The sequence below is a fragment of the Anser anser genome (assembly GCF_964211835.1).
Source record: "Anser anser genome assembly, chromosome: 5".
NCBI lineage: Eukaryota > Metazoa > Chordata > Aves > Anseriformes > Anatidae > Anser > Anser anser.
Genome location: NC_139725.1, coordinates 4185984 through 4210253, shown reverse-complemented (window position 1 = coordinate 4210253; position 24270 = coordinate 4185984). Strand labels below are relative to the sequence as shown.

Here is a 24270-nt window from a genome sequence, read left to right as displayed (position 1 = left end):
CAATTTGCCATTTATGACAGCTAATTAGTTATTCTATTCAAAATCTTTGCTTTAAATAAAAGAACTAATTATACACAAAGGTCAGTCCCCCACCTCCTGTGAAGCACACATAATTGGCTTATTTCCCCAACATTGTGTGTATGTTTTACACAATGCTTTCAGGCAGATGGCTTTAACTCTTTCCCTCTGCAAGTTTGTTGTTTGTTGTTTTTTATTTATTTATTCTTTAAAGTTTTCCTCATATTAGCTACTTCTACTATAAAAGCTCGCTCAAAAACAAAGCAGGTAACTAAAAATGAAAATAAAAATCCACTCCCAGAAAGGTTTTTGACAACCACTCGAGAACAGGGCTTCTTATACATCCATACAGCACCTTGCACAACACGGTGCTGGAGTTATGCTTGTGTTCTCCACCACAACTTCCTGCTCAAGCAGTGCCTTTCAGACACACTTACCACATTTCTGAACAATTCCTCTGCCAAAGACCACTATTATTACAGATTTACGTTTTATTATTATTTATTTAAAGTTTTATTGAAATTTACGAAAGCGATTATTATAGGGATGCTGCATTCCAATGCTAAAAGCAATCCTGGTTTAAAGACTGGAGTTTCAGCAGCTGGGCAATCAAGCCTAGGTTTCAGAGCTCCACTTGAGGGACAAATGTTTATTTCTAGCATAACACTCTTTAAATGACCTGTCCTCCTTTTGTCTACTAACAAAAAAAAAAAAAAGCATTTGGCTGCAAAAGATGAAAAAGTAACTGAAGAGTAGAAGTAATCTTATTAACTCCTGTCTCATCACAATAAATAAGCTGCACTCTTGTGTCTATTATCAGAGGATCTTATATCATTTAAAAGCATTAGAGCCCTGCATCACCCATTTAAGTAAATGCAGACAGTCATTGCCAAAAAGATGCAGTGAATTTTCATTCCCTTAAAAAGAAGCTCACTTTGTGTTCCCAGTATTGTGTTACTCACCTTCTATGAATGTTACACTCTGCGAAACCAGATAAACCATGCACTTCCATTGAACTGAGAGTACATCATCTTGGGCATCTTCACCAAGCATTTCATCTGAAGAACTATGGCCAGAACCGTGAAAGTAATCATGTCATCTGTATATCCAATTAAAACATTACCTTTGGAACACCAAGTACTTGCAACTAAATGCTTGTGAACGAGCCTTAGACCATTCATCAAAATTATTCAATGAATAACCACAATCTTTTTTCATTTCCAGTTTCAGGCTGCAATATATAGTAGGGGATTTTTACAGTGGCTTTAGCAATTCATTTGTGGTATTCTTTCTTCTGTATCATTACTGAATGAATTCCCCAAGCATGGCAAAAAAGTAGTTGGAGTGGGTGCTTAATAAGAGAAACAACATTTTTATCAGTACTTCTGTTTCAACCATGATATAGTCCTCCTTCCAGTAACATAGTAATTTTTTGGCCCTTCAGTTTAGAATAAGCTTTAGTGAAATCTACTGTAGGGTCTAGCTTCCCATAGCAGTTTCAGCTGCCTAAAAGCGATCCAAGGTTTCACGAATGGCTTACCCCACCTCCAATCTCACATGCAGAGAGACTTTACTTTCAAGCCATTTGCTCATGTAGACAGTGATACCCAAAATAACCATTCTCATCATTTGAATTGGTACCGAGGTAGGTCCTGATTCAGGGCAAAAGGTTTAGGGGTAGAGTCTAATTTTCATTTTCCTCCAGAATTTTGAGACTTCCAGTACCTGGTTTAAGACTCTGTTGCAGAGCAGGTCTTACCAGAGGATGACCTGTTGCTATAAAGGAACACATGGCAGCAGGACTGAGTGCAAACCATAATAATTGCTGCTGCAAAACAGTTTCCATAAATCATTTTCACAAGCAACATTTTCCCTGTGCTCATAAAATATGCTTGTTTGAGCTTTAATTTTTCATAATTGGCATATGCCCAAAGCTTATTCTTAGCACATGCAATGTTTCAGTAAAATCCATTTTTACTATTTGAAGCCCTGGGAACAGTAATAAATAAATAAAAAAGAAAACATGCTGATTTCTTGTACCTTCAACCTAATCTGAGAACATTTGGATCAAGCTTTCTTGGTTTGTCACAATTTAGTGTTCTGCACTCTAGCGAAGTTCCTGATTTTAGGTGACTAGTTCCCTCATTCAGTTTCTGTAGTAGAAAAAACTCTGGCAATGGAGACAATACCCTCAAACCACCTTTCCAGCAGAACGGTAACATCACAGATGAGAGAACATAGTTATTTGGGATATCAGCCTGGAATTCTTCCCAATATTCCTCACTACTCCACTGGTTTGCAGGTGACTGCTGAAAATACGCTAAGATCCCAAGTTTCCTCATCAAGGGATTCGGGTGTCAAAGAAAACCGTTAGAAGAGTTTCCAAGTCAAATGATCGCAAAGATAAGAACTCATTCTGCTCTTTTCAGCTCACTTAGAGTTTTGTGTCCCCTTCTTTGTCCTTTTCCAAAAAGGACATAAAACCAAAGAGAAAAACCTTATATCAAATTAAAATCGCAAAGAGTATCTGAGAAGTAAAAACTCAACTCAATTATTTCCTTTCACACATGTAATACTCCACAATCCTGACCTTCTGGGTAAAATGCATTGTTTAACATATTGCTACTGAGGTTTCAATAGATATGCAAAGATGTGTGATGTAGCAGAGCTCAGGTTTAGCAGCGAAACATTAACATCACTCTGACAGATTTGGTACACTATGTCTGTGAATATTTTAAGGAGAATAGAGTTATATCACTGCACGATCATCATCATCTTTTCTTCTGCCTCTTTGCAGACACATACAATGTCAACCTAAGCTTTCGGCAACCTTAATAGAATTTCAGTGCCCACTGCCAAATGGCCATTTGATGTTCTGCTCTGTGTACACTGATGAAGCAATCTGTCACAGCCCTTAATGCAGGCAATGATGACTACCCAATCTAAAGCTTTCACAGGCTTAGAGAAATTTCTCAAGACTTTTGGAGCCTATAATAACTTGTGCAATACCACAAAAGAATTTGGAATCGTGCTGCTCTATGTTTAATGAAATATGAATATACTCTTAAATGTTTCTAGAAGAAACCCTACTCAGGCCAAAAGCATATTTTACACCATCAAGCACCAGAAAGTTGTGCTCACAACTCTGAAAAAGCCAATGCTATAGTGATTGCAAGTTATTCTAGTACGAAAGTATCAGCCTCCAGTCCAAACTTACTGCAAAGCCAAACATTGATGCTTATATGCCCTGCACAAGATTAGTACAGCTGCACCTTTACCTCTATAAATACAGAGGCACTAAACATTCATTTGCATATTTTCTTCATTTTCAGCAGACAAGTAGAGATTCACCTATAAAGAACGCAGAGAGAGTCCCTCTACTTAATGCAATCCTTGTAAGGGAGACAATTGCTGCTGACCTTCTAGAAGCCAAGAAATACACCTCCCTAATGAATCAGAAAGATGCAGTTATCCCGAAAACCCAGCCTCTTCTCCCTTTCCTAGCGACAGCAGACCAACCCGTCTGCTATTAAAAGTTGAAAGGAGCAGGGCAGGAAGGAAAGCTATTTCATTCTCTTCTTGTTGAAAGGAAAAAACACAACACACAGTCCTTTGCAGGACCATTTGCATGCTGAGCTGTCAGACCATGCACTTTCCATTAAAGAGATAGCATCCCTTTTCATAAGTCCATTTGGGATCCATTTTAGTGTTATCTAAAAATCAAATCTACATGGTAATCCTTTTAATGTACTCTTGACTTTTAAAAACAGCTTTATGTTCCTTCAGGAAATGTTTTAAGCCATTACTCAGTAATTACTACTCACCCATGAAAACACTGATCTTTTACAACATATAATCAGTTTGCTGACTTAAAAAATGAAGCAGCCTGGAATTTTGTCTCTTGAAAGTAGTGGAGAAAAACCAAGGTTAAGAGAACATCCTTCCTCCCCCCAGTATTGCAAAGCAGTATGTTTTTCCTGTTGTATAAGATAGGGACCAGGCTCCGGGCGAGGGCGGGCTGAGGACTCGCCATCTCTGCTTTGCACCGGCAGTCACTGCGCGCACAACCAATACATGGTTACTAATTTAGGAAGCAGAATTTGTATCATCTCGGATATTAATGATATTCTAACCTTCTGCAAACACTGAAATTCTGAATGACACAATACTACCTCCTGAAACGCTGGCAACGTAGGAAAGATGTTATGTTAAAATACAGCATGGAATTTGCAGAGTTGCTTTGGTAAACTCCAGCTATACATTGACAAGTCCAGAAGGGATGCCAAAAATGGTTCAGATCTACACAACTGCACTGTATTTATCTGGATTACACCTGCAGTCAACACAGCAATGTGTAGCCAAACTTCAGGGGTCTAAAATTACCTTGAAAACTCTAATACCAGACCCTAAAGAGAAAAAGCATTTTGTTCAGCTGCAGCTCCTGTCTGAGGAAGACCAGAAATAAGTCCACAACTTCTTTAAAGCAGATGCTCAGGCTACAGGAGGACCCTGGATATTCTCACCTTGCATGCCATTTAACACAGATGTTTACACAAAGTATAGTCCCCCACCAAATTGGAATGATCCCTCACATCCCACCACTGACCCCAGAGAGCCCAGCACCCTTCTAGTCTTGAAATACTAAGCCAAAAGAGAAAAAGGGCAGGGTGAAGTTTGTCAGAAAGAACTTGCTCTATCTTGCAAATAATAGCAGCTAAATTCACTTTCTCCTAATGCCATGAAGACAGAAAAAAGAGGCTAAATACTTACACTGCTTCTGTTCTTCTGTTTACTAAGGTCTAGCTTAAGCCACAATTTGCTTTCACAGACAGATTTTACTCTACCCCATTTCACCACTACAATTAAGACAGAGAAAGTCCCGCGCTTGGCCATTTCCCCTTTCATTCACGGGGAAAGGTATGCAGACCCCAGCACAACACTGATCATTAAACATTTGTATAGCTGAAGTTGGCCAGTCCCCATATACCTCAAACTAATTTTTGTTGTTCACAGCTGATTAAGTTAGGGCTCGCAATCCACAGCTGACCATGAACGCTACCCTTCCTTACAAGAAATTAAAAATGTTTTCCTGGCTTTAGCTATTGTATACTTCTGTAGAGAGTTCCTTTGATGTGACATATAGGCAAGACCTTTGCATTATTCCCCTGGACAACAGAAAAGACCTAAGTAAGAGGGAAAAAATCCACTTTTTTTTTTTTGGTGAAATGCCCCAGGAAGGCTTTGAAAACACTGTTGCAATTCACCATATATTCCAGAGTAAAGTGAGCACTAAGGGTTTGGGGCAAGTTAGCATGACATTTAGTTTGCACTAAAGCATCTTAGAAGCCATATGAAATATAGCATAACAGAGCATATTCTACTCTATTAAGCATTCAGGAGCCTTGCATCACAGTATTCAGAATATGGATGAGAAGCTGGAATTGCATAAGACATTCCTCCTCTTATGGCTGACCACTGAGTTGAATTCAAGCTGATCCTAAGGGAGTCGTTTTCATTAGCCTACAGTAGCTTTCTAATCCTATTCCTTGAATTTCAGACCACCACCACTACAAGAATTTATGACCTGCTGCCTGCACTTTGGATGGTACTCACACTTTACTCTTTTTCTTGATGTGTCCTGCTCCTCTGGATCATTACCACTGCTTTGTGCAGAAACCGATTCTCTTAAAGTGGAAGTCGGCTCTTCCATTCAGTTATTTATGCTCCATTTAATTCTCACCAACATACATGAGGATGCTGATGGTTACACTTGGTTAAAAACAATGAAAAAAATCATATGACCTAGCCCAGCGTGCAGAACTAAAAGCTTCCTGAAATGTACCTCTTGAAGTCTGGACCAGCTACGCATCTCCTTATGATCTGCCTCAAACCTCAGACCAAAAAGAAATCCTAAACCACTAACCTTCAGCTCTAAAATGCTGCACCTACAGGCCAAAAAAAACCTTACTGAGCAGCCTTTCCTCCACTCCACTTTGACGGGACTCTCTACTGCTTGATTTGCTTGGTTTTCCTCCACCTCAACATAAGATCTCTGACTGCTGAAATGAACTCCTTCACTGAACTAACGAAATAAGGAGTCTTAAGTGCCTCGCAGTCCTTTTTAGAGAAGTCCGTATCCACAGATGAGTGTGAATTTCACAGCATCAGGGAACTGTGTGCCAACGCGCCATACCGGAACACCGGGGGCTAGCAGGAGCTGCAGACAACAATGCTAGCATCAGGGTTATTTTAGATTAGAGTGCTTCCAAATCAATTTTGGATTCAAACTTTTAAATGCACTCTCCAAAAGGAATCTGCACACAGTAAGTATTTTCAAGGCTAATTTTCTAAGCTTGAATGAAACTCATTGTTATCTAAGGAAAAGACACAACTAACCTTTGCTGCAAAGGCTTGGTCAGAGCTAGAAAATGAGGGAGACAACAGTCCTAGGAAGGAATGAACTACCTCAGAAAACATCCATAAAACTGCAGACAAAAACAACTACAGATGCTCTAGGGTACGGATTTTTATCTGAAACCAGAAGTTGTCACAGCGTTTGGGATCCAGGGCACTTCTCTAGTAGCTGGGGTACCCAATCTTCCACCAGCAGTGCTGTCCTGCCAGGGGCGAGTACATGCTCTGGGCTGTCCTGGGCAGCCAGGCTGTGCACCAGGAAAGCACTCTGTGCTGCAGGGGGAAAAAGGAGCAAGCTGAACGTCTGTGCACTGATAGCAGGATTTTGCCACACCAGAAATCCTGCAGAATTAAGACAGATCCTCAGCACTCTGCAGAAAGAAAGTTGTTGTGATGAGAGAAGGGAATGTGTAAGACAGATGGGAGAGTTACGGTTAAAGTTCAGACCAAACGCAATTAAGACGGGTAAGAGTGCTCTGCAGCTTGACACAGGTTTGCTTTGTATTCAGAACTTTTCACTAGCATTAAGCATTTTAACTTGTGTATAGAGAGATTATAATTAAAACTTGACAAGCTTAAATTAGCCATATATAAAAGATTCTCCAGAAAGCTTTTAAAGTAGGCTAAACATATCTATTAAAATGGAAGAAAAAAAAAAAAAGGAACCATTTTCAGTTACAATAGTTTTCCCTACCTAGATATCTCGAGAGATCAGACAAATTTAAAATCAAAGTTCTGCAACTGTCCAAGCCACTTAAAGAGGGGAAGAGGGAGGAAGTGTGGCAATTAGAAAAACCTTTAAAAAAAAACCCTCCATTTAATAGTCCATGGTCCTTTGCACGAACATAAGTACTCCAGAAAACCCTATATAAGAAAAAAAAAAAAAAGATTTTAATTTCCCTTCAGGATTTTGAGCACTTCAGGGAGTACTCTATTACGGTTCCCCAGAGACTGGGGAATTATGTCAATCTGCCACAAGGCTGGGCAGTTAGCAAGGGAGGCAGCCACAGAGCTGCCTTTCACCGGTCCATGCCAATTAAAGCAGAGGGAGCATTTCCACCTCACACTGGCTATTCAGATTAATTCCTAGCATTTCAATGCTATACAATTTTCCTATGAGTCCAAGGAACTAAATCTAAAGAAAATTTGCTCTTTATCGAACAAAGAAACATGTCCACCAGTGTCAAACGACACAATTTATTCACATTCAAAAGGAAAAAAAAAAAGAAAAAAAAGAAAAAGCTACAAATATTTTGATATTTCAAGAAAAAGACTATAAATATGTGGAAACCAGGTTTGTGAGAATAAAAGTCATTAAGGGCAGGGCTGCTGCAAAGTCCACCTTATTACTTCCAAATCATATCAGATTCTTTCTTTCCCCTGCCTCTCCTTTCATAAAGCAAACACAGTACTCAAGAAATAAGTTCCTGTTGGACATCTAGGTGGGCCAAAAAAAAGAAAGCTTTGGCTTCCCAGAACACACCTCCAGATCTGCGATACAAACATTTGCTTATTAACCTGGAGAGCTTCTGAACAGCCCTGCATTATTCCTAGGCTTGATTGCTCCCAAGACCGTGCCATCCCCTCAGCAACTCTGACTTTCAAAGCTCTGGAAGAGATGCTTATATATGCATGGGGTACACGATAAGGGCGTTTTCATAGGCCGTAGGGGGCTCTTGCCAAAACCTCTTGTCGCAGCCCGTTGCTGCTGCTGAAGACTCAGAAGTTATGTGATTGCAGCATCCTACTTTTGGGTGAGAAAGGGAAGTAATCAGCAAACGGACCAATAGTCAGCACAAACGCTGTATAAAGCACAACACAGATGTGAGCACAGCAGTTCTTCAAAGGAAGAAGCTAGCGCCTGTCCCTGAGAAAAATAATCACGCTATAGCAACAATGATCACTCCAAACCCATGTTGTTTATCTACAGCCTACAGTCATTGTTTCCACATGCAAAACGTAATCCTTTTCTGAAATTTACTTCAACTCTACTGCACTCCATGTGGTACCTCTTCTCAGAGGAGTGTTTAAATTATCTAAGCGCAGGGAAAGAAACATTACTTTAAAGCAAGCCATGATTGCCACAGCAAAGCTTAAGATGAGTAATTTGTTGTTTCAAGTGTTATATGGTCTTTTTTTTTCTCCTTTTGCATACCAACAGTATTTGAAGCGGTAACATAAATATAGAAGTCTTAATTTATTTGTCTTCATCTTTATATACTGCTATTGTACTTATTCCAAGTCACAGAGAACCAGAACTCTGATAAGAAAACCAACATGTGCTCTTGATCCAGTGTTTCCTCCTGGAAACATCTGAATATGTATTTGCAAGTCCCAGGACCCATCCTGAGTCCTTAAGTGCTTACAAACAAGAACTGTGTGAAAAAGAATAAATATCTGCATTTCAGCCAAAGTCAAGTACATCTATCCCATTTTGGTTATCTGTAGCAGCAATTTTACAGCAACTGCCAAGTGTGCAATTGCCACCCTCCTTTCAGAGGAATAAACAGCAGGAAGATTTCCCAGAGACTTCACACTCTTAATGCAGGTTCAGCCCCATTTTCACGTTAGCCCCAAATCCAGCACAGCTGAAATTTAGCCCCAGTCCCAAACAGGGAATACAAGAGGAGTGGTGTGTCTGCGCTGAAAGCCAGCACAACCTGAGAAGCTGAGAGCCAGTTTCTCCTCCTGGTGTTTTAACAGGACCATCACTGTATCATCCATTCCCTGTCTCACCATGCCACTACCTATCCCTGCTGACGGCTACCTGGGACAGAGATTATTTTCCCATGGGAATTCCTGGCACAAATTCCTTTCCTAGGCTGGAGAAGATCAGTAACGGTCACCCAGCCCCAAGCCCAAGCCCCTGCTCCAAGCACAGCTAACTTTTAGACCATGGTGCTCAGAGTGGTCTCAAACTCTGAGAGTGCCTGAGTATGGAAAGGAGGCATCTCTAGACCCTGCTTCCCCCATGGTGAAAAGCACCTTGCATCTAGTCGCAGCCTCCCTTGCTACCTCCCGTCCTTCCACTGCTCCCCTCTGAGAAGAGTTTGGCTCAGTCATCTCTGAGCCCTCGCAGGTGACTTCTCCCCATTGCCTTCTCTTCTCTGAGCTGGGCAAACCCAATTCCCTCAGCCTTTCCCTGTATGTACAGCTACTGAGATGGTGCTGGGTTGACATGGGACTCCCTAGGCTTGCTCTAGTCTGTCAATCGGACAAGTAGACAACTTTGAGTGACAGCCACTTATCCTGTGCTCAGTGGCCTACAGCTGATTTCAGAATTGACACACTGACCTTGGGGAAGCAAAAACTCGTCACTTTTACATGATAGCACCAGTGGCATGAACTAGATACCTCAAAAATACTTACATTCTTTTGTGAGCTCCAAAATAAACTATTCCTAGAGCATGGGCAATCTGAAACTTTGATTTGTTTAAATATGCTTCCAGTGCTGACACCACTCTTCTTCTGCCTAGAACCTCCACATTGCAACCACATACGACTGGAGGGCTGAAACACAGCCACCTCCAGAGAGAAGTGAAGCCAACAGACGTCACACAGACAGCATTGTTTAAACGGCCAAGAAAATCAGGGGGAATACTTCCTCTGTATTAGTGCTCTGGGCCATCCTGTGTCTGTGCAGAATTGGCACCACTTCTGAGCCCATCCCTCTCTTCGAAAACAGCCCTCAGCAGTAACAGCAGTTCATCTCCTACTACAAAGGTCAAGGGCTCCGCCAGCCCTCCTGAGATTTGAGCTACTGGTTCCAGAGAGTCTGCCAGTATCAAACCTGACACTTAGATCAGTAGTTACTCCCCAGACATATCTAGTTTCCCGTTTCTTCAGTTTCTAGTGTCAAAATACACTTGCAGTACAATATGCAAACCTCCGCAGGCAATGTCCTCTCTCTCTGCTCTTCAGCTGTGGTGGGAGGAATGCCTATTTTTACAGGAGAAATGTGTACTTTATGCTAATGCATCATCATACCAGCACACCCCAAGCTCCTATTTTTGTTACAGAGCATAGAAAATGATAAACCTACATCCCACAGTTAGTGTCACATTATCAGCTTACAGAAATATTTTGGAAGTTAGCATTTAAGACAGATGCTCTGTATTATAAACACCAGAGAGTGATCGGTCCTTGATACGTAACTCATGGATAGTTTCATCACAGCTCCATTTAGTGGCTTTACCACTAAACTGCAACACTATATACCACACTGCTCAGGTCCATGTTACATGTCTGTGTTGGTCCCTTCCCTTCTTGTGCTCTCCATCAAACGACAAGCCAGTTCTGAATTCTGGTACTTTCTGTAAAACTGCCATTTTGGCTATTTTTTGGTCCCATTCATTCATGGACACTTCTGCAGAGAATGTCCACATTCGGATACAGCACTCCACATGAAGTGCCAAGGGAAGAAAAATAAGCCATGGCAATGCAGAACCCAGGCTGCAGGAACAGCAAGAGGATATCAAATGCTGCTTTAAGTGCTGATATTTTTGTGCTTTGAAGGAAAATGCCTTCAGGAGTCGCAGCAGGAGTCACCTCTATATAAAGACTTTGCATATAAAGGGACATTTATTATTCTCAATTAATGGCATACTGATAGACACGTTTATATTTCTAAGTGTCAGATTCAGCAGAATATGAAGTGACTAAAGGCCTCTTATTTCGCTCTGAAAATGGCCATAAAAGGATCTAAAGAACACCAAAAAAATCCACATTTTCTAGAAGACACGAGGCATCTTTTGATTTGTTACAGTTCTGAGAGCTGGTTAGTACAGCACGGCTTTCCAAATACCAATTTAACCATCTGCAAACAGCAAAGTGAATTGCCTCTACCAGCTCCTTCACAGAATTCAGCGATGTCCATAGCCTACTACATCGAGGGGCTGTAATAGATCTTGATCACATCCTCCCATGGATTATTAGGGAAACCTAATGTGGCAGAACACTGTATAGTAGGCTTCTGGAAAAATGAATAGCTGCAAGTCTAAAAAAAATTTAGACTTTGCAAGCAAAATGTGTACAGCATTGCTGGATTTTAAACCAGCATGTCAGAAATATTGTCCAAAAGAAGACAGAGAATAAACTCTTGTTCTTCTGAGAGAAAATTATTTGTTTGGGGGAAAATTAGCCAGATACAGAAAGACCCTTTCAGTGACACTGATGTAATTAAAGCATCAATAAATTCTTCACACATGCACATGTCCACAGGTTGCTGGTGACATGGCATGAATATGGCTACGACTGACACACAGGAGTGACTTTTGAAGACCCCTAAGGCTAAGGACAAATAAAGAACATTAACTCAACCATGAGCAGCTAAGGATCATATTTTTAAAAATAAAAATAAAACTGCAGATACATAAGGCCCAAAGATATCCAGTGCCTGAGCCAAGAGAAGGTCTCTCTCATGCACATGCATACACACCAGCCATCAAATCCTTCAGATGCTCTCAGCCTCGGACATGCTGAAGTGAATCATTAAGCTGTCAATACACCTTTACTGAGCTCCAAAGACTGTTCACACTGGGACTGACTCTGCACATGTATATGGGACGAGTGGAAGCACGCATGCAGTGTGCGTAAGGCTTTGCAGGAGACACAAGCTGAAATTCCAGAGACTGCAGCATTGTGGTTTGCATTTTCCACAGGAGGTGATTTTGGAAAGCTTCTGCACGAAGGCTCACACAATGCTTTCTTCTGGTCCCGACTTACTCCATCTCCACTCCTCTCCCAGTGACACCGCACTCTTGCACCTGCCTCTCGTGGGCTTCTCATGCATTCCTCTCAGCTTTCCTTCTTCAGTCAGCTCCTCCAAATGATGCATGTATTAAAAAGAACAATTTTTTTTCCATACTGACTCTTCTTTCTCTGCTGGAAAGAGCTGCAGACTGCTTTTCCAGAAATCTGGACACTGGTTAGTTTTGTGGGGTGGCTGTTGCTTTTTAAGTTAAGAATATCCCACAGAAAATGAAACCTCCCCATCAAGTTGCACCGTAGTTCACTCTATCAAGGACTTCAAATAAAAACACCTAACCATATCTTCAACTATATAAATCAACATGTTACAGGTATTCTCGCCTGGTTGCCTTACATTAGACCTGTAAATAAATAATTCAGTGCTCAAATAATAGCAGCTAAATTTAAAAGGCACCCACAAAACCTACCAGTGTTAACTGGAGCTTTTGATGGTTGGATTTGGCTTCTCGGGGATGGTGGAAAAGCAATTTACTATCATAGGAAAGCATGTGTGCTGAAAACTAACTCAGCAACACCTCCAAACACGAAAGCTGTTGCTCGGTCTCAGGCCCAGCAAGGGGGCTGCAAATCCCCATTGACTGCAGCTCCTTGATGCCCTCACACTCAGCTCAGCACCCACCTCCAGGCTCCCAGGACAAGCCCACCTTAAAAACCCTTGGCAAGAGCTGGGATGTCCACAGCTTCCTGCCTGGAGTTAAGAACAGCACCACAAACCAGAAGATCTCGGGTTATAAGTTTCACTTCAGGTGCCGATTTTCTGCATGAAAATCTCTCTAGTCTTCACCAGTCCCAAGGGAACTGCAATACCAGTTATCTCCGACAGATTTGGAGTGGTCTCCAGCACTCTGAAAGCACCCAGCTGCTTTGTAAGTCTAAGTGTGCTGCCAGATACAAAAGAATTAATGTGACTAGCTAGACTTATGTTGTCCTAAAATCATTTAGCAAAGGCCACGTAGATTTCAGAGATGAAACTGGGCTATTTTAAGACTTCCATGAAGTCTCCATGATGTGTTTCTCTGAAAACAGGAGTTTACACTTTCTTTTCGGAAAAACTTTGGAAGCTGCGAGCCTCTCTGGCATATACCATAGAGACATATATTACCAGTGAAAAGGCAGTTTTCCCTCCTTTTAGTGATGGAAAGTCAATTTGCATCATAATTACAACCAAGGCTCTATAACGTTACGTTTTAGTTAAAACAGTAAACTACTATAATAAAAGTGTACCTGGGGAATATTTAGAGAAAGCACTAATGATTTCTTCCCTAGTGGTTAATAAATCCACTTCCAGATCAATTTGTTCATGATAGAAACTTGAGAGCATAAACAGTTACACAAGCACATTAGAGTGTGTCTTTCTCAGTATAAATGATTTATTACAATGATTAGCAGCACATAAACAATTTAAAATACAACTCTAATTAGCTTTTTGGAAGAAAAGGAGAAAAACCTTCCTGACTCCCTCTACACATTATGTTTTACTTTTCTAAGTGTGTACTTTTTAATTAAATCCAAATGTCACAATAAATTTAAAGTGTTTTATTACCACCCTGGCTAACTAAGCCATTCATGCAAACACCCATTATATTAAACCAGATGCGGGACTGAAAGTGGTTGAGGAGACAGGAGAAAGAAAGGGGAGAAAAGGCAATCACTTCTGTGTTTGACAAGAAATTTGTACAAATGTTTAAAGACACAAAGATCTTTGGCAAACTTCTTCTGTTTTATCCAGAGAGGCTAGTCACCTAATTGCTCTTTAACACCAATTTCCAAGTTCAGAAACATCACACCCTGTTAAACTTCCCCAGTTGAAAGCAAAAGGAGAAGAACAGGGAGGAGAGAAAGGTAGGAAAAAACAGTCTGCCTAAAATCTAGCACGGTTTACTGCAAACAGCCAAAGCAAACCACTTTTCTACCTGTAAACATATATAACCTTTTGTATGGTCAGGGAGAGCAGAGGAGAAAAGAAAAAAGAAGAGTTCCCTTTTAAAAAAGCATTGTGAGCTCTTCCACGAGAAGAGCTGACGAGAAGCCCCTGACATTTACGGTGGCATCTGGCCATCGCGCTGGTGTGGGACGGAGTGCCACCTCCCCTCGACACCTCCTCACCTCAGCACGCACAGCAGTCCGTGAAGCAGGAAGGTGCTCACGCCACTGATATTACCGGGCAGCCTAAAAAGCTCTCGCACAACCCCCGTGTTCCTGTGGGGCAGCCCGGGAGCCTGGCCACCAGCAGCAGCAGCAACAGGCATTTGCCTCTTACTTACAGGAAAGAAGGCGGGGGGGGAAGGCTTTCTAGGAAGGTCAGCGAGGTGTGAGTGCAGCTAACTGATGGGACGCTGAAGATACAGCCCGGGGTGGCTGCCGAGCACCAAAGCCTCGTGGCCCCTTGCACGGGCACTGGGTGGGTGAGCTCTGGGACGGCCTGTGGTGCTGAGCTGCCTGGCAGGGAGCAAACCCGGCCCCAGATCCTCCCCGACCCAGAAGACGACCCTAAAGCCTCAGCACCAGTCCACAGCACTTCGTTTCAATGCTGCCTCAGCAGCTCGGTTTAAACAGGACAGATTTTGCATAGTTCAGACAAAAGCTAGCCATTAAAGAAAGCAGCTACAATTATTAAAATAGGTTAAAGAAAATGGGCACCGCGCAGACGAAGCTTTTGACCTTAGTGTGCAGCTCTCTCAAGAACACTTTAGCATAATTTATCTAAATTAAAAACCAAACACCAAATTTTAAAATGGCACAAAAAGATCATTTAAAAAATGCGATTAAAAAAGTGGGTCAAGGGTTGGAAATTAGTAATTACTACTACAATTAACCAAAATCAGACAGAGACACATAAATTGTGCATATTACTGCAGTTCACGTCAGAAAGGCAAATGGGAGCGAAGCACAGAAGAAAAAGCCTGCAAGTTGCAGAACCACTCGTATAATTAACCTCTGCCACAGCAGAAGACCCGCTCTTGTAAGTTTGCATCATTTGTTTCCAGAGAGAAGTGCGGCCAGTGACTACGCACAGCTATTGAAGCACGCTCTTCACTGGTCACCGAATTCTTTGGAAACTGATATTTTGATTTTCTTCCCGTCTAAGATCTGAGTGCATCTTCATGCTATTAGTAGTACATTTGCCCTTCACCCCCTATTTTAATAGTTCTGAAAAAGATGGGAAAGGCCAACTTCTGAACATCCTGGTATTGAGAAGAGGTCATTTGCCAAAAATGCCACCTGCTAGGGTCCACATTGTTTGAGTGCAAAAGCCTATTGAGAACTGCCAAGGACAGAGCATAAAGGGTTTCTAAAACAGACTACTTAACACTGGAAGGAGACAGGAATACTCTGTATGCAACTAACATCCTTCAGATGATTTTCCTTAGGTTTTTAGGGGCCAAAAGATAATTTAACAATTAACACTTTGTTCCCACTTCAATCTCCGAATGGCTCTTTGTGAGCGTCCTTGGAGAAACATTGAAAGAGCACAGTGGGAAAGAACAGACTGACTACTGTTTTGAACTATAACCAAAATGAACTATTCTCTAGGTCCTCCCTTGAAGCTATCATCTACTTTAGGTTAGATGAGGAAAATCTAGGTTCAAATCTTATTCAGGCTCCAGTTTAATTTTGAGAGCTCAGAAGACTCCACAAATCATTTCAAGTTAAAGTAATGAAAATAGGTGAACTTGAGAAGGTGGACAGGCACGAATGATCACTTCCAAAATAGGGAAGAATCCATCTGTTCCCTTTTAAAGTGCATAAAAGTCTTTGTAGCAGTAATGAAAATTCAGGGATGTAAGTCATGGACATCATAGCAGTCTATTAGAGAGAGGAGTGGGGCTGTATTACAGAATACTGCGAGCAGCAGCAATTATATAAAAGGGATGCTGCAAAGGCAGCATAGCTGAGGGCAAGCCAAATGATTCAAGGACTCAAGAACCTCAGTTCTTCAAAAATGGAGGGAGAAATAGAGATTTCTATCTTTTGAACAGGCAGGATGAATGCAGAGCCACACGGATGTCTGAAAGAAGTGGGGAAGATGGTAGTGTAAAGCGGGACGTGCTCCTCAGGGGCCGGAGGCAAACGGCTGCAGCTGCAGGTGAAGCGTGGTCCATGACTGGGCTGCCACCACAGCCAGCACCGGGGCAGCTGAAAGGAGGGCTCTGCAGCAGTGCCTGGGAAGGTCTCTGCTTCCCCTTCATCCTCACACAACCACCCATGCCTTCAGGCCACACACTCTTGAGCAGGAGCAGGGCACAGCCTCCATGCCACCCACCTCCCGCAGGAGGGACACCAGGGTGGAAGGTGCCAGGTGCGTGCAAGCACCCCGCTGCCGGCCAGAAGCAGCCCTTCTGAGCCCTTCCTGTGCATGACTGTGGCACACGGAGGAGCAATGCTACGCTCAGCACCTCCCATTCCTCTCTTCAAATCCTGTTCCTAAGGGTTACCTTCTGCAAAACCAACCAAAAGCACTCAGGACCCAGGAGGAGACTAAATAGTAGCTGATCAGTCATTACGTAAAATAAAGACCACATTTTTGACAAATCCTTGACTAGTTTAGGCTATTTTTCTGTGCACATTTTTAAGTGGCAGGTCCTACACACTTTCTGTTTACCTCTGGGTTAGTTCTTCTGGCTTACAGACAATAATACCTGAAACTCAGAAAAGTAAATGGTATGTCCGCCTCCTTCCAACCCATGCATGCCCTTCTCCTCTTCCCCCGCTAGGCAACTTCGCGTTATCTCCTCCCATATACACACAAGACCTAGTTTACTTAAACATTCCTAGAGATACTTGTGTTTTATTTCATCTCCTTGCTAATATATTTAAAACATTGCTGTCAACCAATCTTAGTTCACACTTTGTTCCCAAGTTGTTTATCTCAGTTTTAGAGGAAAAACACTTTGTCGTAATACATACTACCCAGTAAAATAAATCCAGCAATGAGGAAGGTGACGATGACATATATTAAATTGCATATGTGATACAGAAAGCCTTAGCCAGATTAGCATTTGACACAGTGTAACACAAAATCTTACTCTCAAAATAAACCAGAGACAGACTGGCAGCCAGCACCCATGCTGATCTGCCCTTGGGTATGGTACTGAAACAAGAATCACATGAACTTACACATTTACAATTCGGCATATTCGTGTGTTCAGGCCTGAGATCTGGAGACCAGAGTTTCACCCCACTCCAGACTACCAAAAAGGTACTATTTTGAGGAATTTATTTAGTTTTCCTTGCTCTTCTCAACCTTTTTTTTTCCTCAGATGCTTAATTCAAAAATTTAACTTGGTGATTATTTCTTGCTATTCTGTGTGCATACACTGCCTTACATAGCATAGCACCAAATAAATATATAAGCACAAATAGCATCAAGTCTTTTTTTTTTTTAATTTTTATCTTTAAGTTTCCCCTATATGATACTTTAGTAATTTCTTCCAGGACATAGAAAGCATCTTCAGTATTCATTTCACAGAAATTCTGTCATTCAGCATCCCCAGGATGTGCAAGACCTCTCCTTCATTGAGTAGGCATCCCTGCTTAACTCCAGGGTAAACACCTAAGAGGAAGGAGCTCTCAGAGAGCTTACAGGGAAATGCTGAATAAACACAGCCCTGCTATCAATGCTGCTCCTTTAATGACGAACTCACTCGGATGCTCAAGTTGCCTCAAGCGCTTGATCATGATATGCAGCGCAAGGCAAGTTCAAAATCAACAACTCCTCCCGCATTCTCATACAACTTCAAACAGTAACGTGCACTTAACTGGCTTGTTTTACAGATCTTGCTTTGATAAGCAAAATTTTAACTGGGTTAATACCATTTTAAGAGTATTAATTTAATTGAAGCAAAATGAGACTTGTCACACTGTTCACAGCTGGTAGTGCAGAACAACTCACGTGGCTGTGTTGTAGCAGGAAGCATCACAATGTTCACAACTAGCTTGCTCTTTAGATCTAATGGAAACTTAAGCCAAGAACAAGAAATATTTGTTTTCTTTGATTAAGAATCACCAATGAGCCCTCTTCAGAGAGTCACTGCTATAAGTTTACAAATTAAATGAGAACATACACTAAGAAAAGCTGAGTGAAGGCCAGGATTTGGCAATGGTTTTGCTGAGCTCAGTTTTATCTAGGTCCTTGGTGGGGGCAGAACAAGTCATCATTTGGGACTTAAACGTACAGACCTTGCTCAGTGATCAGGAAGGAGCCAACCATCCCAAGCAGAAAGATGACAGAAAGGAAAGAAGCAAACGCTGTGTATCCATCAAGCGTAGCAGGAGGGCTGCTGCAACATGTCCACAGCTTCTCAGTTCAGTGCACTGTTTCATTTGATAAAAAGGTTATAATGACAAAAAACAGTCAAAGTATGTGGCATAAGAGGCAATCAGGGCTTTGTTTACCATACAGAAAATGAACTTGGTTGTGTACAGTGAAACATGCCACAGCTACACTGCAGAGACCACAGAGCAGCAGTTCCTCCAGCCTGAGAGAGAAGGCAGGGAAGGAGGGACGAGACCATCAGTCTCTGGTATCATTTTTCAAGTCTTGCAGACAGAAAACTGTCTGACGTTGTGGTTGGTCACCTACAGGAGACAACAAAATTGTTCTCTTTTCCTCTACCTTGGCTGGTGCACAGTTGTTATTGCCTTCAGCCTGCTCAGGATCCTGCCGGGGCACATTTTTCTTCTGAGAGTGACCACTGGCAAATTGCAACTCTGGACATAAGCGCAGCCACCACACCGGAGCGCTGCACAGTAACTGCCCACAGGGAATACAGAAATTGTGCTGGGCACAATTGAAGCTGAGCAGTGCATTACTACAGTGTGGCCCCTCTGCTTGCTCTAACTCTGAGCCTGTCAGCATTTCCAGCAGCTCTTCCTCCAGGACTTACTACAGTTGTAAGACAAGAAAAAAAAAAAGGCAAGAACAAAAAAAACACAGCAAGGTTTTAGTTAAGCCTAAGACCTCGATCTACAGGTATGTCACCCCCACCCCAAGACAACACTCAGAAGAATCCCCAAGAAATTGCCCACAGAAATCTGAGCTCTTTAACATAGATACACCAAACCCTTGAGACCGTTCATTTTTGGGCAACACTGGTGCATTTATGAAACCCCAACAAGGGTGTAGGTGCTGTGACTATCACCAAAAAGGGCGTTAGCTTTCCAGACATTGCAGGAAGCAAAAAAATCAGGAATCCCCATGCTTGCTTTGAAGCCACAAGATGCTCACTGACTTGCACCAGCTGGCCCCTACCTCCTGGCCAAAGGTTTAATGCCAGTGGGGCATCTTTCCTGGTTGCTCCATCAGCAAGAGGCAGCTGCTGGCTTGGTGGAGAGGCTGGCAGGCAGAAGCAGGTCCTCAGGAGCACACCTCATCTCAGTTCAGCTCATTTTCTTCTCATGAGGTGCTCACCAGAAGCAGCACTGACAGCTTTGGTGCACGCATTGACAGCACGAGAGGACACCAGTTTTCAGCCTGGCACATCTTTATTGCAGGTGGTTGCATTCAGCAGGGCCCTTTTAAAAGCTACTCTAAGGCTAGCAACTGGAAACACAGCACTGCAAACCCCACCGCCTTGTGCGAGTCAGCAGTCTGTTTCCCACATTAATGCACGATGCCTCTGAGCACTGATACTCACATGAAACCAGGTTAAAAATCTTAGTGCTACTACCAGTTCCAGAAAGGGGGGCAGTGATAATGCAGCACCAAACTCATTTCATTGGGTCAGAGTTTTTTCTCCCCATTCAAAAGAGCACTCTGCTGCTGTTTCCACTATGAGCAATTCCATCTCATTAAGGTCAAGCCTACAGGGTGGAGCGTGCACGGGGGAAGAGAAGAAGAAACGATTATACGAAACCTGGGAGCTGCACTTGGTGAAGAACAGCTGCACCGGCCGGTATCCTGAGTAAGCTACCATGAGAACCATGTTTCTTTCCCACCCTCCCCTAAGTATTTAATTCAGGGCAGAAGGTGTAGAATACGTTCACCTCTGAGCTCTCATGTCACAAGCAACCATATTCATTCAGCTCTCCTATTTAACTAAACGGAGTTCACACATGCTACAGTATAAAGTTACCTCTTGCCATTTGAAAGCAGTCCAATCAATGCTATACATAGAGAGAGGCATTTGAATCAGCCTTAACTTAATTCTTCGGAGTCGAAACTGTGACAGCATGCTGACCCTTTCAAGTCAACTGGGAGCAGACAATCTTTGCAGAAGATCCTCAGGCCTTTAATCAGATTCTCAGTGGGTTTTAAAGAGATACTACAGCATCAGTTTGTAAACATCTCTCTAGTGAAAATAAAGATTACTTCTGACCTAGCCAATTACTCAGTCCCAGAAGATATATCCTACAGTTATAATTGAATGAACCATAGGGAAAGAAAATATATTTTAGGTAGGGGGTAGTAAACCCAAATCACAACTTAGGATGCAGACTGCACTGTATCCTGTGGAAAGATCGGGTAGAGAGAGAAATGCTTATAAAAACCTCTGTTAAATCATCTAGTCCTTTCTCCTACCAGGGCAAGATTGCTCTCTCGAGCACAGAGCCCTACTAAGTTGAGTGCAAATTATCAGCTGAAGTTCTTCCTGAAAAGCAGGTGTGATGGGAAAAGACCAAAGCACTGTTTGGAGGAGACCCATAGTATCAGATGCCGGTTTGCAACATCACAGAGAATTGGGGGAGAAATGTCAGCTCCTGAGAGGACAAGTGTACTGTAATCCGAGTCTGCAGTGAGAAACGTTGGAGAAAGAAAGCAGGGAGACTTCTGCCGTGCCCTGAGACTGTCAGAGACATTAAACAGTCTCATTGCATTACTTTAAAACTGCATTTTAGCATTCGGAGCCATCGCACTCCATTGCAGTGAGATATAATTACCGATTTCAAAAAAAATCAAGTTATTTATTCTGGATATTACAGACTAACGTGTAACAGACATCACCCCACGGGCTGTAAAGGCTCTGAGGACAATTACAGCCTCACAGGTCAAGACCTATTTGAAGGTTTTAAAGTTTGTGGATCACTGCTCTCAAACCGAGCAGCATGGGCAACACCTGCACACACAGGTGCATGCAGAAAAGCCAAGGGAGACTTCTGGGACAGTGGCTGCTTACGGATTTTGACACTTGGATCAAACCAAATCAGATCATTGTCAGGAAGCTCAGAACCTGCAGACATGGCTTTTGCCATTCACATCTAGGAGTTCATCCAGAAGCGTATGCTTTTTCTTTAATTGGTGAAAGGAGCATGGAGAAAGAGAACGTCACTCCACTCTCCCTGCTCCCCCATTGGGGCCCCTCTTTTATTTCACTTCCACAGAGAGCTAAAGATCCCAGCCAAGTGACGGGTTTATAAAATTTTAATAGGAAAGAAAAAGGTATCCTCAGGCAGGATCTTACGTGCAGACTTTCACCATAAATGAATGTTCATGAAAATACGGGTTTTATATGGAAACACTGACAGAGCTTCATATGCTGTGACATAAATGTCTCTGCAAGGACTGACGACCGAGGACTAGCGAGTCCCACCTTCTGCAGCCGCAGGCTATCGTACCACCTCATTCTCTAACCCAAACAATTCAGCTTCATGCCTCCACTGTTCTCTGGGGAAGGCTGATCTAAAGACCATACTCTTCTGAAGCCCAGAAGCTTTCACACTTCTGGCCTAGATATATTCCTGGTCATTTACAACCACTTATTGCAATGACAATTTTTGGGGGGCGGAAAAGCTCTTTTCCTTTCCTCCTTGATGTTTCTTCTCCCAGTGTCCTCATACAGGGCACACCAGTCAGCCTTTGTTTTGGAAGGGCACACAAGGTGAAGCACAGAGCCCTCTCTCTTCAGGAGCATCCTGTGAATTTTCACTCGGACTTAATGTCCTCAAGTGATCTGTGGCATACCCACCACAGATGAGGTCTATACCTGTGCCTCCCTCCAGCATGAGCAGACATAGCTATCAGCAATTTATTGTTCAATTCATGCTGGGACCATGTCTCCTTTTTTCCCCAGCTGCCCCATACATCGGTTCTTTTGAGGTCAACCACGACCACACATTCACACCACCCTTCTTCCCTTCTTCCTCTGCCATTTCCAACCGATGGTAATTCCTGCTTGTAGCTGGTCCAACGATCCCAGCAGAGATCAGCCAGGGCTCCTGGAGTCCTTTTCTTACTCTTGTGAGCTTCTCATAGCAGTGAAACCAAAGGGCAACAAAAGACGACTTCAGCCCCACTCTCATCAGTTACACTGAAAAACCCTTTGGTGGCATTTTCATGAGAACAGGAAATTTGTACTTAGTGCTCACAAAGCAGCTTGCCCACCCTCTGGACTAAAAGGCATGCTGAACAACTTCTGTTTGAAAGCAGAATGCATGGCTTTGGATCTATGCTACCACTTGTTAAAAACGGTGATGCTTGAGGCTCATTTCCCCTTGTCTCCCAGGTTCAGAATAGAAGCATTATTTCTCATTCACAGAAAAAAGAAACTGATGACACCAATGACCAGTTGCATCGCGTTCAGGCTGTCATTCCTTAAAGCAGCTGCAATTCAAGAACAGCTCTCCACCGCTAAGGTATAACAGTCCTGTACTAAAGAGGTTTGCTATTTTTTGTCCATCATTGCGTATGTACGTACACATCTGTGAATCAAAGTTTTCCTTGCACAAAACTTGATGCTATGTAACTGCGTGAGGAAAACAGGCAACCAGGAAAGGTACCTGTGTGCTGGAGGGAGACCAGTGGTTCCCTTGAGTGCTTTGCAGCCCTCGGGTGGCCAAGGGCCAGCTCCACCATAAGCTCCACTTGATCTCTTCACAATTTAATTGTCATTCTCTTTAGCATACGCATGCACAAGGCAGATTAAAAAAGAGACGTGGTGTGCAGGGTGGAAGCACCATTACACAATATTAAAATGTCAGAGGTTTAAGCTCTGTGTTGGTATAGTCATAAGTTACCAACAACCACTGATGGCAGACATAAAGCTTCCCTTAAATTATTAAGCATAAAACAGCAGACTGTAATATTTTGCTAAACCAAAGTACAGACACAGACAAAGATGTCATTTCAATATTTGAAACCAGCAAGTTTAATTTAAAATAAGAGCAAACCAATAAGCTCAGAAAATAGCAATGTGTGAGAGGAAAATTACACTGCTAGAGAAAAAAGTGGAAGGACTTAAGAAATTTATAAAAGTAATCTCCAAGTGGAAATTAGAAATCAACCCCTAGAAACAGAATAACACAAAAGAAATATTACTGTCCACTTTCTAAATCAATATAACACTGCTACACGACAGAATTACCATGGTAACTCAAGTAAAAAGAATAAAGCAATTCTTATTATTTCAAAATAAAATCACAGCCTGAAGCCCAGCTTTTATTACAACTGCTGATAGATCGCTGGCTTGTATTTATCTGAAATATTGCTTTTCAATCAGCTATTTTATGAATGTACAAATTTCACCAAGCAGCCCACTTAGACTGAATGCTTAAAAACCCCCCAAAAAGACTAGTCAATGAATCGATTATACATACATGTGGTTTTTAAGGGAGCCTTATTATATGTTTAGTGCGTTTTTTAATTTATTTTATCCAAACTAAATAGAGATAAGGGAACGAGAGAAAGTTAAAGGCTTGTTTAGTCTGACCTCTCTACATTCCAACTTCGGTTCCCTGCAAAAAACAATAATAAGAAAGAACAAAGAGGAACAACAGCCTACCCTAAAACCTCCAGCCCCTGCACAAGGACAGGGAGCGCGTGTGCATCGGGGGGTGCGGACAAACACATGTACCAGAAAAAGACACATCTGCTCTCTCCTGATCAAAGCAAGAGAGAAAACACTGCCTAAATACAAAGTTACTCAAGGACGTTTGGACTTGCCCTGCTGGGTGCTTCAGGCATTCAAGGCGTTGTTTGTACAGCTTGGGAAGCGCAGGGTGCACAGGATACTTTGTGCTGAAGCTGCTAACAGCAGGGCTCGGTCAAGTTCCCCCATGCCTCCACTGCTAGTGCCACCTTTTAAACGCGTTACTGCAAGGAGAGGACCAGCAGGTTCCCTTCTGCTCCCCCCT

The 24270-nt window shown here is 42.4% G+C and overlaps 1 protein-coding gene across 14 annotated transcripts in view; it reads right to left on the bottom strand.

The window, feature by feature from the left end:
- The window catches only part of LMO1 (LIM domain only 1), a 67848-nt gene that overhangs the window by 20233 nt on the left and 23345 nt on the right, over nt 1-24270 (bottom strand). The window contains exon 1 of one of the 14 annotated variants that reach the window (XM_083836457.1): nt 981-1084. The exons of the other annotated variants lie outside the window; for them this stretch is intronic. Coding sequence (XP_083692583.1) covers nt 981-1071 — 91 coding nt within the window. The 5' untranslated portion in view covers nt 1072-1084. Of the gene's footprint in view, nt 1-980; nt 1085-24270 lie in introns of those variants that run through there. 14 annotated transcript variants of the gene reach the window in all.